The sequence below is a fragment of the Acanthochromis polyacanthus genome, chromosome 8, assembly GCF_021347895.1.
Source record: "Acanthochromis polyacanthus isolate Apoly-LR-REF ecotype Palm Island chromosome 8, KAUST_Apoly_ChrSc, whole genome shotgun sequence".
NCBI lineage: Eukaryota > Metazoa > Chordata > Actinopteri > Pomacentridae > Acanthochromis > Acanthochromis polyacanthus.
Window position 1 is genome coordinate 26,941,218 of NC_067120.1, and position 15,394 is coordinate 26,956,611.

The 15,394-nt window shown below is 40.4% G+C and overlaps 1 protein-coding gene across 2 annotated transcripts in view; it reads right to left on the reverse strand.

Annotated features, from left to right (window-relative positions):
• The window catches only part of wasla (WASP like actin nucleation promoting factor a), a 58,429-nt gene extending 43,514 nt beyond the window's left edge, over nucleotides 1–14,915 (reverse strand). The window contains exons 1-3 of one of the 2 annotated variants that reach the window (XM_051951572.1): nucleotides 14,486–14,915; nucleotides 6,552–6,686; nucleotides 4,566–4,652 (exon numbers count right to left, since the gene is read on the reverse strand). In XM_051951572.1, the coding sequence (XP_051807532.1) occupies nucleotides 4,566–4,652; nucleotides 6,552–6,686; nucleotides 14,486–14,590 (327 nt within the window). In that variant the 5' untranslated portion in view covers nucleotides 14,591–14,915. The remainder of the gene's footprint in view (nucleotides 1–4,565; nucleotides 4,653–6,551; nucleotides 6,687–14,485) is intronic. The other variant, XM_051951573.1, reaches the window with a different exon arrangement.
• Nucleotides 14,916–15,394: the final 479 nt, after the last annotated feature.

A 15,394-nucleotide genomic window follows, 5' to 3' on the forward strand; every position in this document is an offset into this window, starting at 1 on the left:
ACGACTTCACGAGCTTCTTTACACATAAAATAGTTATGATTAGAGAAAAAAATAATCTGGCCCTTCCTACAAATGTCACAGATGCTTTTGAATTGGCTGTTAGACCTGATGAATATTTAGAATTCTTCACTCCTATATGTCTCTCTGAACTAATTTCAACAGTTTCTACATCCAAAGCATCAACATGTCTTTTAGATCCTATCCCAACTAGACTCTTCAAGGAGATTTTACCTTTAATTAATTCTTCAATGTTAGATCTGATTAATCTCTCTCTCGTAACAGGCTATGTACCACAGGCTTTTAAGGTTGCTGTCATCAAACCTTTGCTTAAAAAGCCCACTTTGGATCCAGATGTGTTAGCTAACTATAGACCAATATCCAACCTACCATTTCTCTCTAAAATTCTGGAAAGAACAGTTGCAAATCAATTATGTGAACACTTACAAAGGAATAACTTGTTTGAAGTGTTTCAGTCAGGCTTCAGAGTGCATCATAGCACAGAAACAGCTCTAGTGAAAGTTACTAATGACCTTCTCATAGCATCAGATAATGGACTAGTCTCTATACTTGTTTTGTTAGATCTTAGTGCAGCGTTTGACACAATCGACCACAATATTTTATTACAGCGTCTAGAACATTCAATTGGCATTAAAGGGACAGCACTGGACTGGTTTAAATCCTACTTATCAGATAGGTCCCAGTTTGTGCATGTCAACAATAACTCTCCTGAGCATACTAAAGTTAATCATGGAGTTCCTCAGGGTTCTGTCTTAGGACCGATACTTTTCACATTATACATGCTTCCTTTAGGCAACATTATTAGGAAGCACTGTATTAATTTCCATTGTTATGCAGATGACACAAAATTGTATTTATCTATGAAGCCAGATGAAACTGATCAGCTAGCTAGACTGCAAGATTGTCTTGGGACATTAAAACCTGGATGATTTTTAACTTCCGACTGCTAAATTCAGACAAAACCGAAGTCATTGTATTTGGCCCCAAACATCTTAGAAACTCGCTTTCAAAGCAAATAGTTACTCTGGATGGCATCACATTGACCTCCAGTACTACTGTGAGGAATCTTGGAGTTATTTTTGACCAGGACATGTCCTTTAACTCACACATGAAGCAAGTCTGTAGGACTTCCTTTTTTCACCTGTGTAATATTGTAAAAATCAGGAACATCCTGTCTCAGAGTGATGCAGAAAAACTAGTTCATGCTTTTGTTACTTCCAGGCTTGACTATTGCAATTCCTTATTATCGGGTTGTCCAAATAGCTCTCTCAAACATCTACAGTTGATCCAAAACGCTGCTGCGAGAGTACTGACAGGAATTAGCAAAAGAGATCATATTTCCCCTATACTTGCTTCTCTTCACTGGCTTCCTGTTAAACCCAGAATAGAATTTAAAATCCTTCTTCTGACATATAAAGCTCTTAATAACCAATCTCCATCATATCTTAAAGATCTGATAGTACCATATTATCCTAGTAGAACTCTTCGCTCTCAAACTGCAGGCTTACTTGTTGTTCCTCGAATTTCTAAAAGTAGAATGAGAGGTAGAGCCTTCAGTTATCAGGCGCCTCTCCTGTGGAACCTGCTCCCAGTTTGGGTTCGGGAGGCAGATACCCTCTCTATTTTTAAGATCAGGCTTAAAACGTTCCTTTTTGACAAATCTTATAGTTTAGGGCTGACTGGGTGACCCGGAGGGGTTCGGCTTGTGTCTTCATTGCACAGCTGACTCCCTCTTGGACGTCCCTTCCTTTCTGCCCCTAGTCATGCTGCTATAGGCCTATAGGCTGCTGGGGGACTTCTCTTGATGCACTGAGCCCTTCTCTATCTACCTTTACATTTAATTATGTATACCGTTATTGCAGTACATTCACTCTGTTTGCCCCTGTGTTATTTCTCCGAGTGTCCCTGGTCCCAGAACTGGATGCTTCAGAGCTGCGGTCGATGTTCCACCAACTGGTCTAGTCTCCACCATGTCCACTGTGGGATGCTGCTGCTGACCTTCCTCCAGCCATCCGCTTCCAGCTCCCCTTTTCCACCAGTCAACTCTGCATCGCCCTCACTATACTTGTTATGCTAATCTACATACTGTTTGAATTTTACTGCTAGCTATTTATGTAGCATGTTTAATGTCAGAGCTGTACATCATAAGAGTAAATTATGAGTCAGTTTTCAATGTTTGTCACAGTTTTCTCGTATCTGGTGGTATCGATACAGGTTCCAATTATGTAGTTAAACTTTGGTTTTCTTCAGAGAAAGGGAGGCTCAATGATGTCAACAATGAGTAAATTTAATTTTGGTGACCGATGTTGGGCATCATGTTTATTTTGTGTACCTATTATTCCTCTTGATACTATCAAAACATTAATCTATTTCTGCTTGTTCATACCACATTTGTTTATGACTACTAAGAAAATATCATGTATTGGTTTCCCCCTGGAATTACAATTGACATATCTTATCATACATGTATCCAAATGTGTGTTGTATTATCCTTGCTTTCCCACCCCTCCCTCTTCTCCCATCCCTCCCCCTTGCCCTCCTCTGTATCTCTCAACCCGCCCAGCCAGCAGGCAGATGGGCCCCCCCTATATAGAGCCGGGTTCTGCTCGAGTTTTTTTCCCTGTTAAAAGGGTGTTTTCCTTGCCACTGTCGCGTTTGGGCTTGCTCTGAGGGTCAGGCATATGGGTTCTGTAAAGCGTCTTGAGACAATTTGATTGTAATTGACGCTATATAAATAAAATTGAATTGAATTGAATTGAATTGTTTGTCCAGCAAATCCCACAGTTGCTTCATTAGACTGAGATCTGAAAAAGGTGGAGTCTAAACCAACACCTCAAACTCATTGTTGTGCTCCTCAAACCATTCCTGGAACATTTCTGCTTTTTGGCATAGCACATTATCCTGCTGTTATGTGTCAACGTAACATCAACATGGATGGCAGGACCCATCTTGGTGCCATGCATTCCCCAGGTCATCCACATGTGTTAACTCGGCGATCCACGTGATGCAAAAACAATGTGATTCATCAGGCCAGGCCAATTTGTTCTATGCCTCTGTGGTCCATTTCTGATGCTCACGTGCCCACTGTTGGTGCTTTCCACGGTGCACAGGGGTCAGCATGGGCACCCTGACTGGTCTGTGGCTACGCAGCCCCATATGCAACAAACTGCGATGCACTGTGTATTCTGACACCTTTCTATCAAAACCAGCATTAACTTCTCCAGCAACATGAGCAACACTAGCTCATCTGTGGGATTGGACCACATGGGCCAGCATTCAATCCTCATGTGCATCAATGAGCCTTGGCTGCCCATGACTCTGTCGCTAGTTCACCACCGTTCCTTCCTTGGATCATTTTCGATAGATACCGACCACGGCAGACCGGGAACACCCCACAAGAGCTCCAGTTTTTGGAGACACTCTGACCCAGTCATCTAGCCATCACAATTTGGTCCTTGTCAAATTCACTCATATCATTACACTTGCCCATTTTTCTTGCTTCTAACACATCAACTTTGAGGACAAAATATTCACTTTCTACTCAATATATCAAACGTACTAATGGGTGTCATGCTGAAGAGATAATCAGGGTTATTTCCTACATCTGTTAGTGGTCAAAATGTTATGTGTGATCAGTGTATATGTACAAGAATAAACCAGAAAATTTCTGTTCAAATTCAAAAAATAAAAAGTTTATGATTATTAATTATAATTATTTAATCATCACTGCCAGGAACATAGCCATCATTGAAGAACACAATGACCTGAATCCTCAGTTCCTGAGATGCTGAGAGTGCACAGGGACTCTTGAGTTTACTCTTGCAGCTAACAGCAGTGAGCAGAATGGAAGAAAGCTATTCATTAGGAACAAAGAGGGTAGATCTATGCTACATGGGTGGATCCGTTGTCCAGCCAGGGGTTACAAGCTTGAATGACTCATTCAGACAGATCCACATTTTGATTGATGGAGAAGGAAAAGAAACAAATAGATAGTCTTTTCTAGGGGTACATTATTATGTTCAAAAAATGATTAAAGGTGTTTGTTCACCAATAATTTTATTATTGGGGCGGCATAGCTCAGTGGGTAGAGTGGCTGTCTTGCAACCAGAGGGTTGCCGATTCGATCCTCGGCCCGTCGTGCTCATGTTGATGTGTCCCTGAGCAAGACACCTAACCCCTAATTGCTCCTTATGGATCATGGTTAGCGCCTTGCATGGCAGCTTCCGCCATCAGTGTGTGAATGGGTGAATGTGACGTATCTTGTAAAGCGCTTTGGGTACCTTGCAGGTATAGTAAAGCGCTATATAATTACAGACCATTTACCAATAATTTTATTAGGAAAACTTACCTTTTCTGGTTTAGAAACATCATAAGGATTAGCAAGCACTGAATAAGGCAAGGTAGAAAAGACTAAACTAAAGTGGTTAAAGGATATGAGTCTGTATAATCATCTCTGATTATCATTTCTTATTAAATATGGGACTAATTTGTGAAACCAGCTTCTGAGGATGTTAACTTCTGAAGTAATCACAAAGAATACTACTTACGTCGCCTGCAAATGAGATGAAGTATGGTCTGGAGCTGCTAATGGAGAAGCTGTGGTACAGTTCCTGTTCAAACATGGTTTTCCCCTCCTGCAAAAACATGAGGCACATAAAGACATATCAGAAAAGATTCTTGCAAAAGTTCAGAGGGAACAAACTGACTTCTCCACAGGTATAGATCTACACTGTATATTTTTGCTTTCTTGTTTGTTTAAAAAGCAAGCCCCTCATTTTTAAATTGATGTTTTACCTTCCATGGAATAACTGCTTTGAAGAAAACCCACACAGCCACAGCAACAACATGGAAACTCTAAACAGATAGGCCTTAACAGAGCAATGGGTTGACACCATGAACCTTCTTGCTGTGAGGCCACAGTGCTAAACAGTACCACTCTATTAGGGCTGCACCAAACGACGCGTCGACGAGTCGTCTGAGCACGATACGTCATCAAAAGCGGAAGTGAGCGTGCAATGCACCAGAAATTCCCTTCCGACCGGAGCGCGGAACACGGATGAACGTCAGCGCAGCATCGTGCATGTATTATGTATGCATGCTGCAGCGTGGATGTCCGCGTTCTATCGTAAGCATGGATGTCAGCATTTACTATACAGCTGTATCTAAATGCAGACGTCCACATCTGACTTTTATAGTTATCTGACTTTTTCACGGACAGCGATTTGGGGGTTGAAATCAGCACTACTATTAAAAATAGCAAAAATTTTTATTCACGTGACCCTGTTCTAATAAAGCACAAACAGCAAACAAAACAAATGGCGGAACTAACAGCCAGCAAAATACAAGTATTTTTTTACCTTCAAAAGTAGCGACAGACTATTACATATTAACAACCTAAACAAAACCCTGACGTATTTTCTACATCTGTCAACACAGACCCTGCACGTCAGTCACTTTAATGTTAGCGGACTCTGTTGAATGGCTAAGTTACATAACCACAAACAAATTTCACAATATCACAGTAAATCGAGTTTGTGGGTTTTTTTAATTCATGCCGAATTAAAGAGCTGCTCCTCACCATTCACGAGTGTTTGTTTCATATTCGACATCCTTAACTTTATCTTGTAAATTAGCGTCCGAAATTAAATGGGAACATTTGCAATGGAGTTCGTCAGCCGCTTCCACCACTGAACGCGGTAAACTACTTAATAGGAACTGGACTTCAAACAATTTATACACGGCGTCTAAAAGCGTAAAAACTGCAACGTCTAAAGTGTGAGAGGAGACAGTGTATTTTTGGTTAAATTATACAATGTTCGCCGTCAAAGTCATTCATATAAACTGCCTGTAATGTGCAGCAAACAGTAGTTAACCGGCGCCAGCTCTTCAGTGACCTTAACGGGTCCGTACCTCTAGTACAGATGCTACAGGTACGGGTCCGTACCTGTAGCATCAACCTAGATAGATAGATAGATACTTTATTAATCTCCAAAGAGAAATTCACAAGGAGATTAATAAAGTTAAGGTTAATGTTATTCTGTATGTGAGGCACCTCTAAAGCTCACTATTTAACATATTTTATCCTTACTGCTTAATATATATAGAGCAATTGTCTGGTTAGTCAGTTTATGTTGAAGTTGTGTGCTCAGTAATTTCTTGGCTCTGTGCGGCTCCCAAGAAACCAGCCGATTGTTATAGGTTCCAACTAGCAAACAGTTCAACGTAACACCTGTAAAACAGCATTTCTGTGCAGCTTTAACAATCAAGATCATAAACAGTACATTTGTTTGTGAGTATTATAGTTGCTTATAGGTGGGATCTGTTACAGTACATTCGGACAAAGCACAACAGGCTGATTCCACTGTGCCCCGTCTTCAAGCTTAGCTACGCCAACTGATGGCTTCTCATCCACCTTTCTACTAGAAAGTGAAAACATCAAAATCTCAAACTAGTCCCTGAAGATGCTTCATTCATCTATGCTGCAGTGTGAAAAGCTTTAACAGATCTTTCCATTACAGCACAGTCTCACTCACCTTGATGTCAAACACTCTGATGAAGTAGGATCTCTGGGGGTTGTCTTTGACTAGGCAGGCCACTCCACAGCACCTCTTCACCCAGCTACAGCTTCGGTCGGCCACATACACCTGAACCACCGCCGAGCACAGGGTCTGAATATACAAAGAAAGAGGAAAAGGTGCGCTTCATTGTACATTAAAAGAGTAAACCAATAAAAATCTTCTAAAGCAGTAGTGGCATTGCTTAATCACAAGAATTTTAACTGTTTTATCGACATAACGCGTCTACATTTTGCAGACTCATTTAGACCCTTGATACAAGCCTCTCAGATCGTGTGACACAGAAGTGCAACCAACAAGGATGAGGAAATGTACATGATGCAAAACCTTTAAACAGTGATAAGGCTTACTAGACCAGGGCAGAAACAGAGCAGATCATTGGGACAATACTAAGACCTTTCGAAATTAGATTAGGAGTCACACATGCAAATGCTTTATCAGTGGATTCTCAAATGTACCAGGATAATATATTAAGTCTGACATTATGGCAGGATGTCTGCACAGAATCTTCCCATTCACTTGTAAGTTGTGACCTGTTTGTTGTCTTGATGTACTGAAATGTACTGTATTAAATTAGAATAAAAACAAGTCTTTGTTATTACTTATACACAGATGCCCAACTTTGGAGGACCAAAAAGAACCTGCTAATTTTAAAGGGCATTGCGCTGATTACCTCTGCAACTTTGTCAGAGTGACAGTGGATCTGACATTTCATCACAATGTTTTAACCTCTTTTTCTGCATAAGAGGAAGCAGAGTCCAGTTGCTGCCCTCAGCACTGCGTAGTCCTCGGACTGTTCTGGTTTGTGGTTTCTGCAGAGGTTGCACTGTGTTAAATCCTCTGCCAGGAATCCTCCCTCTGCGGCAGAAAGTAACTCCAGCCACTGGGGAAGGAAAGAGGAAATGCCACTAGGCCTGTTTCCTTCTCTGTGATTTATGAGCAGCAGGTCATAGCTGTACCAGGAAACACTTTTTGCCATGAAATCACTGCTCAGCATCACACAGGCAAGGTCAAAGGTTTGCTGTCAAAAGCTTCATTTAGGTTCTGTGAATTTTCTCTAAGGGACAGTATTCAGCAGTAAATGCTGACACAGCACGCTCACAGACTCTCTCCAGGTTACATCAACAAGCATCTGATAACTAGGAACCTAAAGGACAATATCAGTGGTGGTCACCAGCAGATAATATTTATCAACTGGTCATTGACTATTTCCTTTAAGGCTGCGCCTGTTTGGAGCTATAGCTGAAAATATCAGCCAAATGCTATAGTCAGTTGACAGAAACACGCCTGATGTTGTACTTTATCAGTGTTCGGTGTAGCCACGGCATTAGACCTGCACAAAATATCACTGCCTTTTTCTCTTGCAGGTAATACTGAGGTTTCTTCAATTGTCAAGGTACGACAGCAGGCAGAGGCTAGGTGTTTGTGTCTAGGTTGAGCTCCACATGGTGGGAGACATAAACTGACCACTTTGACAGTAATGCTGGGATTACGGGGCAAAAATTAAAGTAGTCTCATACCGATCCAAGCATCGCTTATCGAATCGCCGAGAATGAATAGGTATACTATCACGCCTTAAATAAATGAAACAATTACTGTATTAGTAATGAAAAATTATGGTGTGGACTCAATAGTTAATCAAAATTACAGCTTTGTGGGTTGTACACTACCACAATCACAGTTTACATTCATATCTGCTTCTGTTCCTAAGTGATGGTGCTGAATAATACGTTTTTTCCCACAATCCACACATTGTCATTAGGAAGCACTGTGCTACTGGTGAAAAAAGAAATCTGGACGGTCAAACCAAACATATTCCCTTCTAGCACCGATTGTTCGACTTGAATCAAAGTGAAATATTCACAATGCTTATGTAAACTTTGTTTATGGTTTCATGCATCTGGAACATTTTTCTGTCTGACATCTTCTCAATGGTAGTGTGTTCAGGAATGAGCTGGTAGGAACATAGAGAAGGAACAAATTAACACTGCCACAACAGACGCTTGTTGTTTTTCTGCCTCATAAATAGAATGATACTCAGCAAAAGACAACAGATTCTCTTGGGGTATCTTTCAAAGAAGAGTTCAGAAGATAACAATACAGTCTTTGCACAACCTGCCAGAAACTGTTGAACTGTCAATGTTTCCCAGCACTTTAGGGACTTCTCATCCTTTTTAGGCTAAAGAGTTAGGGATCATTGAAGTCCTTGCAGTGGTTGATTCTTGTTCACTCATTACACATGAGATTGTTGAGTCAACTGTGTTACCAGAGTAATGAGTTTTAGAAAACCGCCTCTGATCATAAAAGCATTACCACGAGGTGGCTACAAATTTCGCCACGAACCATTTTATCATTCAACTAAAAATTAACAATACTAATTTCTGAACTGTTGGCTGGACCAAAAACACATTTGACATACTTCATCACCAATTGTGGTACCTTATAATGCACACTTTTCTATATGCCACAATTTTTTTTATACATTTACACTAAAAGTGATGACTTGCACAAAAGATGACCTCAATCTAAAAATGATGCATTTTAGCTTCAGATTTTAAATGAGGCTTTGGGATTAATTACAACTTTTTAAGTTGGAAGCGAGAGAAAATATTTGTTGAATAACTGCTGAGGTCAAGAAAATTCTAAGACCCTAAAAAAAAAAAAAGAGTGATGAGTCAGAATAGATTAAGAAACTAGTTGAAAACATCCAAGTCTTAAATCCAAATACAGTGCATCCCCAAACATTTTGTGAAATCTGCCACTAAATAAATCCACTACATAAATGGCAAAATTGTGAGCTCACCACAAAGCTGGATTAGTAAATCAGCCAAGTAACTTTAGGAAGCTTATTTGTAATGTTTTGTATATGTATGTTTTTTTCTCTCATGAAACAATCCCCATGCATAACTAAATCCCAAAACCGATATAGATTTAATTTTCAAACCTTCTGCCACCTAGGTGTTATGTTTTGCAGTGCCATTTGTTTGTCTTCCTGCCAGCACAAATACGGAAAAACTACTGAGCCAAATTTCATAAAACTCTACAGACAGGAGCATGACCAAAGGAAGAGCCCATCAACATTTAGTGTGATGTGATTTTTTTTCCCCCCAACTTGTGAGATGGGGCATTGTACTTGGCAGAGGACTTTGCTCTACAAGTGCTCTTCTTGTCTTTAACTAAGAAGAATGAAATGACACTTTGCTTTCCTGGTGAAAATGGATTTATCCCCAGCTGAACACCAAAAATACATTTGTTGTAATTTTGCTAGAGATATAAAAGAGGGCACGGCAGTAAATAGCAGTTACTTTACTCTTTCCCTTTACGTACTTCCATCCATCCATTCTCTATACACCACTTTATCCTCACTAGGGTCGCAGGGGGGCTGGAGCCTATCCCAGCTGACTCGGGCGAAGGCAGGGGACAGCCTGGACAGGTCGCCAGTCTGATGCAGGGCTACATATACAGACAAACAGTCACTCTCGCATTCACACCTATGGGCAATTTAGAGTGATCAATTAACCTCAGCATATTTTTGGACTGTGGGAGGAAGCCGGAGTGCCCGGAGAAAACCCATGCATGCACAGGGAGAACATGCAAACTCCATGCAGAAAGATCCATTTAACAGTTTAAGTTTTTAGAAACAGCTGACGTGACTCTTTAACGGATTGTTTGGTTTTTTTTGAATAGCAACTGCTGATGAAAATAAGAAATCTATCAACTATGAGACACAACCAGTAAAGAAAGGAAACTTAGTGACATAGATATTCTGCTTTAATACATTAGACTCAAACCGTATCAGTTTTCAGTATCATGCTTCTGAAAGTTTTTCTGAAATATACAGGACATACATGGCAACAGGAAATTCTGATTTCAGCTGAAAATTATAGACACGGGGGGGCTATGAAGCTGAGAGATAAAAATAGAAGTCAGTTAGACTGATAAAAATGATCAAAAACATAATAATACTAGACTTGTTTAAGTCAGCAAATTTAATGAAAAGTTCACTTACATGTTCTTCAACTAGAGAAAAGAGAGTTTAATTCTCACTTTGAATGAATTCTGTCCAAATGAACATATATACTTTGCCTAACTTCTCAGCTAAAAATTCATTTAATATATAAATATGTGTGTGTGTGTGTGTGTGTGTGTGTGTGTGTGTGTGTGTGTGTGTGTGTGTGTGTGTGTGTGTGTGTGTGTGTGTGTGGAAAAGACCTCTGAGCTTGCATTGTGATAAAGGGGATCTTTTTAAATTTGAAAAAAATGTAGTGAAAAAGAAAACATACACTGGACTTGTTTAAGTCAGCAAATTTAATGAAAAGTTAACTTACATGTTCTTCAATCTTTTCTCACTATCTTCAGTTCAAAATATTTCACAAATCTATAAGAGTTCTATACTACTATGTACACTATATACAAGTCAGTTCACTGCAACACTCCTATTTTGCCAATTTTCTTCTCTTTGCAGCAAGCTGTGTAAGTCTCTGGACAGTCTTCCTTTTCAACTCCTGCTGGTGGGCTTTTCTTGCAGCCATTTCCTTCTCTTTCAGTGTATCTTTTGCCTTGGCACTTGAAGTAGCTGTTGATGCTGCTAGTGTAACTAGACCCTCCAGAAAAACGTGATTATGTGATCGCATGAATTCCCGCATTAATCACCAAAATGCCGCTGATTATGCGGGGGTCAATTATTTCCCAAAAGGCCGCATAATCCCCGCAAAACAGCGCATAATTCCCGCAAGAATCTCACATTTCCACGAAAAAAAAAGAGAAATATGCGGGTCCCGCTTGATTTCACAATTTCCGCATAAAATGAGAAAACTATAACCAATATAAATGGAGTTGTGAGTGAGTTTTTATGTGATGCCCGGCCTGACGTCATCAGTTCGCGCATTCACACACACACACTAGAAGCACGAGCTGACGCGGAGCGCGGCACCAGTGTTGCCAACTTAGCGACTTTTTCGCTAAATCTAGCGACTTTCCAAAGCGTCCTAGCGACTTTTTTTGTCAAAAGTGACTAGCCACAAATCTAGCGACTTTTTCTGCCGTTTTGGAGACTGACAGGAAAAATCGGATCATTCTGCAGTTACTGTTTTCAACGAGCAGCACACGCTGCTGTGAGCTTCTCCCCCTCCCAAAGCACAGGCTGTCAGTCCAGTAACTCCGCAGCAGTCCCAGTGTCTGATTAGAGGACACATCCCTCCGCGGCCAGACAGCAGGTGAATCGCGCATATTTTTGCATATTTCACAACTATTCGCTTGAGTTTCGTTAACATCTGCGACAATAAAGTACCTAACCCCCCCTAAAATTTTCTCAACGTATTTAGACGATTCACAGAAATGTTCAAATTTGAAATTAAATCGGCGGAAATCCGCAGAAAATTGCCATGTATGACAGGAACTGTATTACACTAAAACTCAGTTCAAAAATGGCAAAATTCTGATTTAAATCAGTCAACAAGATTCGTAATTTGTCTCTTTTTGATAGTCTAAGCAACAGTTCAGTCACAATTGACAGGTCAATACAAATTTACCCAAGCTGTGTTTTTGGTTAAATTGACTGTTCTGACCTCAGAGCTCCAATTGTTTCCCCCTGCAGGCTGCTGATTCTTGCTGCCGACCCTGCAGCCTTAGCTCGAGTTCAACCTCTGAAACCTGTAGTAGCTGACAACAAAACTTACTGAGCTGTCCTAAAGCTATCGCAGTACATCACCTCCAAAGACAATCAGATTAAAACCACAAAATCACAAATAGGAGAGATTTTTTGTAGCAAGGTATAAGTGTAGGAAGGACAAAAAAACATATGTACGAGTACAACAAACAAATGTTACTGGGTTTTGAGTTAAAACGTTTTTGGTTGTGTTTTTGAACAGTTTGCAGCTGAGTGAAGCAGCTAAAATGCCCATGTAGCCTCCATAAAAACAACTTATTGACTATGAGCAATGTTAAAGAAAAGCGTTTCATGGCCTATCATCTTATCTCCATACACTGAGGAAGCACATGGCTGTCTTTGATGAAGTAGAAGGAAATGCTGAACTGCAGTAATTCCTTAGTCAAACAACATTTTACATTTTGGCTGTACAAGTTGGAAAATGCAATAACATTATATTCAAAGGGCAAAACAATAAATTCTATGAGGTAAAAAGTGGTTACAGAAAATGCATTTTTCGGCTAACTTAAAATTCTATGAAAAATAAAGTTGACTTCTTCCGATATATGTGGTGCGCCACCGAGAGGCCTGGTGAGAACTCCTACAGCATCACATATTTCATTATCACTAAATCTGATGATCATTTTAACAAAAGCGAAAACAAACAAACAAAATCTGTTAGAGCAATATTTATAACAGTTTTCTAAATGACATGGTGACATCTTTAAATAGTTAATTTTGTCCAAAAAATAAAGACGCTCAGTTTACAATTACATAAAACAGAGAAAAGCAATAAATCTTCCTATTGGATAAAGTGCAAAAAAAGTTTGCTTGTTTAATGACAATTAATGTACAACCAAATTACTTTTCACAAAATGTATGTTCCACTGAACAATTCCTTGACTTCTTGATTATTTGCAGATGAAGGCAGTATGCTAATCTATCAACCATGTCAAAAGAAAAGCAACAAAAAAATTAAATAAAAAAATTAAAATAGTGATTAGTCTGACAATCACTCTAAAATCCCAAAAGCAGTCATTTCATTATCACATAAGTCCAAGACAACCAGTAAATATCTCCTTGAGCTGAGCTAAACCTGGGTGATTAAAAAATAAATAAAAAAAAAAACCCAAAACGTCACAAACTATAGTAATTTGATAAAATAAATGTAGTGTCTACAGATACGGATCCGTACGCGTAGCCTATGGCCTACGGATACGGCACTTTCCATTTGCCCAATTGGACAATTGTTGAGCAGCTGTGTTCAGAACAGACTGATGGATCAAATTGTCTTGAGTCTTCTTGCTGATGGTAAGTCATTCTTATGAGTTTGACAGCCCTGGTCTGTCCCCAAAAGTTGTGCCAGCAACATTGTGCTACGTATCGCCGTTATGTTCATCATCGCCTGGTAGAGAATGACCATTTTCGAACCAACAGATGTGGTTTGAATCTGAATTGTGTGCGACGTAAGGAAAAGAAGCCCAAATGGATACATTGCAGCAGCTGTTATTTGTGGCTGCACTACTCTTGTGTAAACATTGTATCCAAGCCAAGACGACATTTTTTCCCCCATGTGCAAATAAATCATGAATCATGAATAGTTTGTCTGCCCAATACATTATCACAAGTCATTAATCAGCTTCATAAAATTATGACAATAGGGAGTAAGAAAAGCAATCTGCATTATGTACTACCATACATGTCCGTACCTCGAGTACAGATGCTACGGGTACGGGTCCGTAAATCTAGCATCAATCTAAAATAAATCACAAAGCTGTTATTCATTTCTGCTCTCATTTTAAGGAGAAACTAGCAGTTCGTGCTCATCGAATGTTCATATCATTACAAAAACATACACAAAATAGAAACTGTTATGAAGAGTTATGAAATGACCTTTAACAAAAACATTAAAGAGAGTGCACCATTCCTGTCGGGAGGTAAATTCTTCGAGTTTGGATGACTGTGCCTTTAAACTAACACTGAAGGCCTGAATGAATGAAGATGGGGTCGCCATATTTTTAACAAATAAACAACACAGGAGTTAGGAGCAAACCCGCCTGGAAGTACGAATGGTAACAGATTTCAATGCAATACAGAACCCCAAGTTTGAACACCACAATGGCGTCCAAACTGGTTTCTCCAGTATCATTTCAGCTGACGGAAGTAGATTTGAGGCATTTCTAGTCTGCTGAATGAACCTGCACCTACTTTGGAACTGCAGGTGGTAAACAAACGGGGAACTTACGGCGCATTTCCTTCCCAGGTAGCCAAACAGGCACTCGTTCTCCTGCGGGGTCAGAAGCAGGGAGCCAACGTTAGCAGCCCTGCGGGGCGGCGGGTGGCTGTTCATGGCTCCGAAATCTTCTAGTTAGCCCTAAAACGACGCAGTGATCCCCGGAATGGACTCAGCAAACACTAAGAATTACAGGAAATCCATGCGGGCTCCGGTTGCTGTGGCCTGCAACCGGATCATCTCCGCTCAGTCCGACTCCGGGCAGGAGGGCGGAGGACAGAAGGTGTTTTCCAGGCTTGCTTCTGCCTATAAAGAAACCGTAACTTCTCTGACTGATGTTAAATATAAAACTAAAGAGTCGCTAAGTGTCTAACGATGACAAAACGCTCAACTTTCATTAGGAAACTCCTGTAGCTGCGACGCGTACATCCAACATGGCAGCAACAGTGAACAAACCACTTTAAAGAGGGAGTTGAGGGGGTGTTGGTTAGGGCAAACTCTGCAAAGATCTACTGCAGTGTACATCACATACTGAAATTGGCAACTAGAGACGCAAAAATATATGGCTAAATATTTATTTAAAGTTGAAACCCCGTGCTGTGAATTTGATTTTGATCCGTGACTGGGATAAAATGTGGACGCTAATACAAAATGGTTTGGTCCGATGTGGCAGCAGGAATGCAATGCTGCGGAGTGAAAGGGAGGGGCGCGAGGGGTATTACAAACACTAGGGGCCTTTTCCAAACCGCCCCCTACACACTCCCCCAGGTTGAATCCCAAACCGCCCTCTACACACTCCCCCTACACTACCGAGTGTCACTCCAAAAGAAGTCACACTCGCAGCTGTGGAGTGCACTTCAATTGAAGGGGGAGGGTATAAATACGATCGTCAGGAATGGGACGCCCTGTCGCCTCACCGGA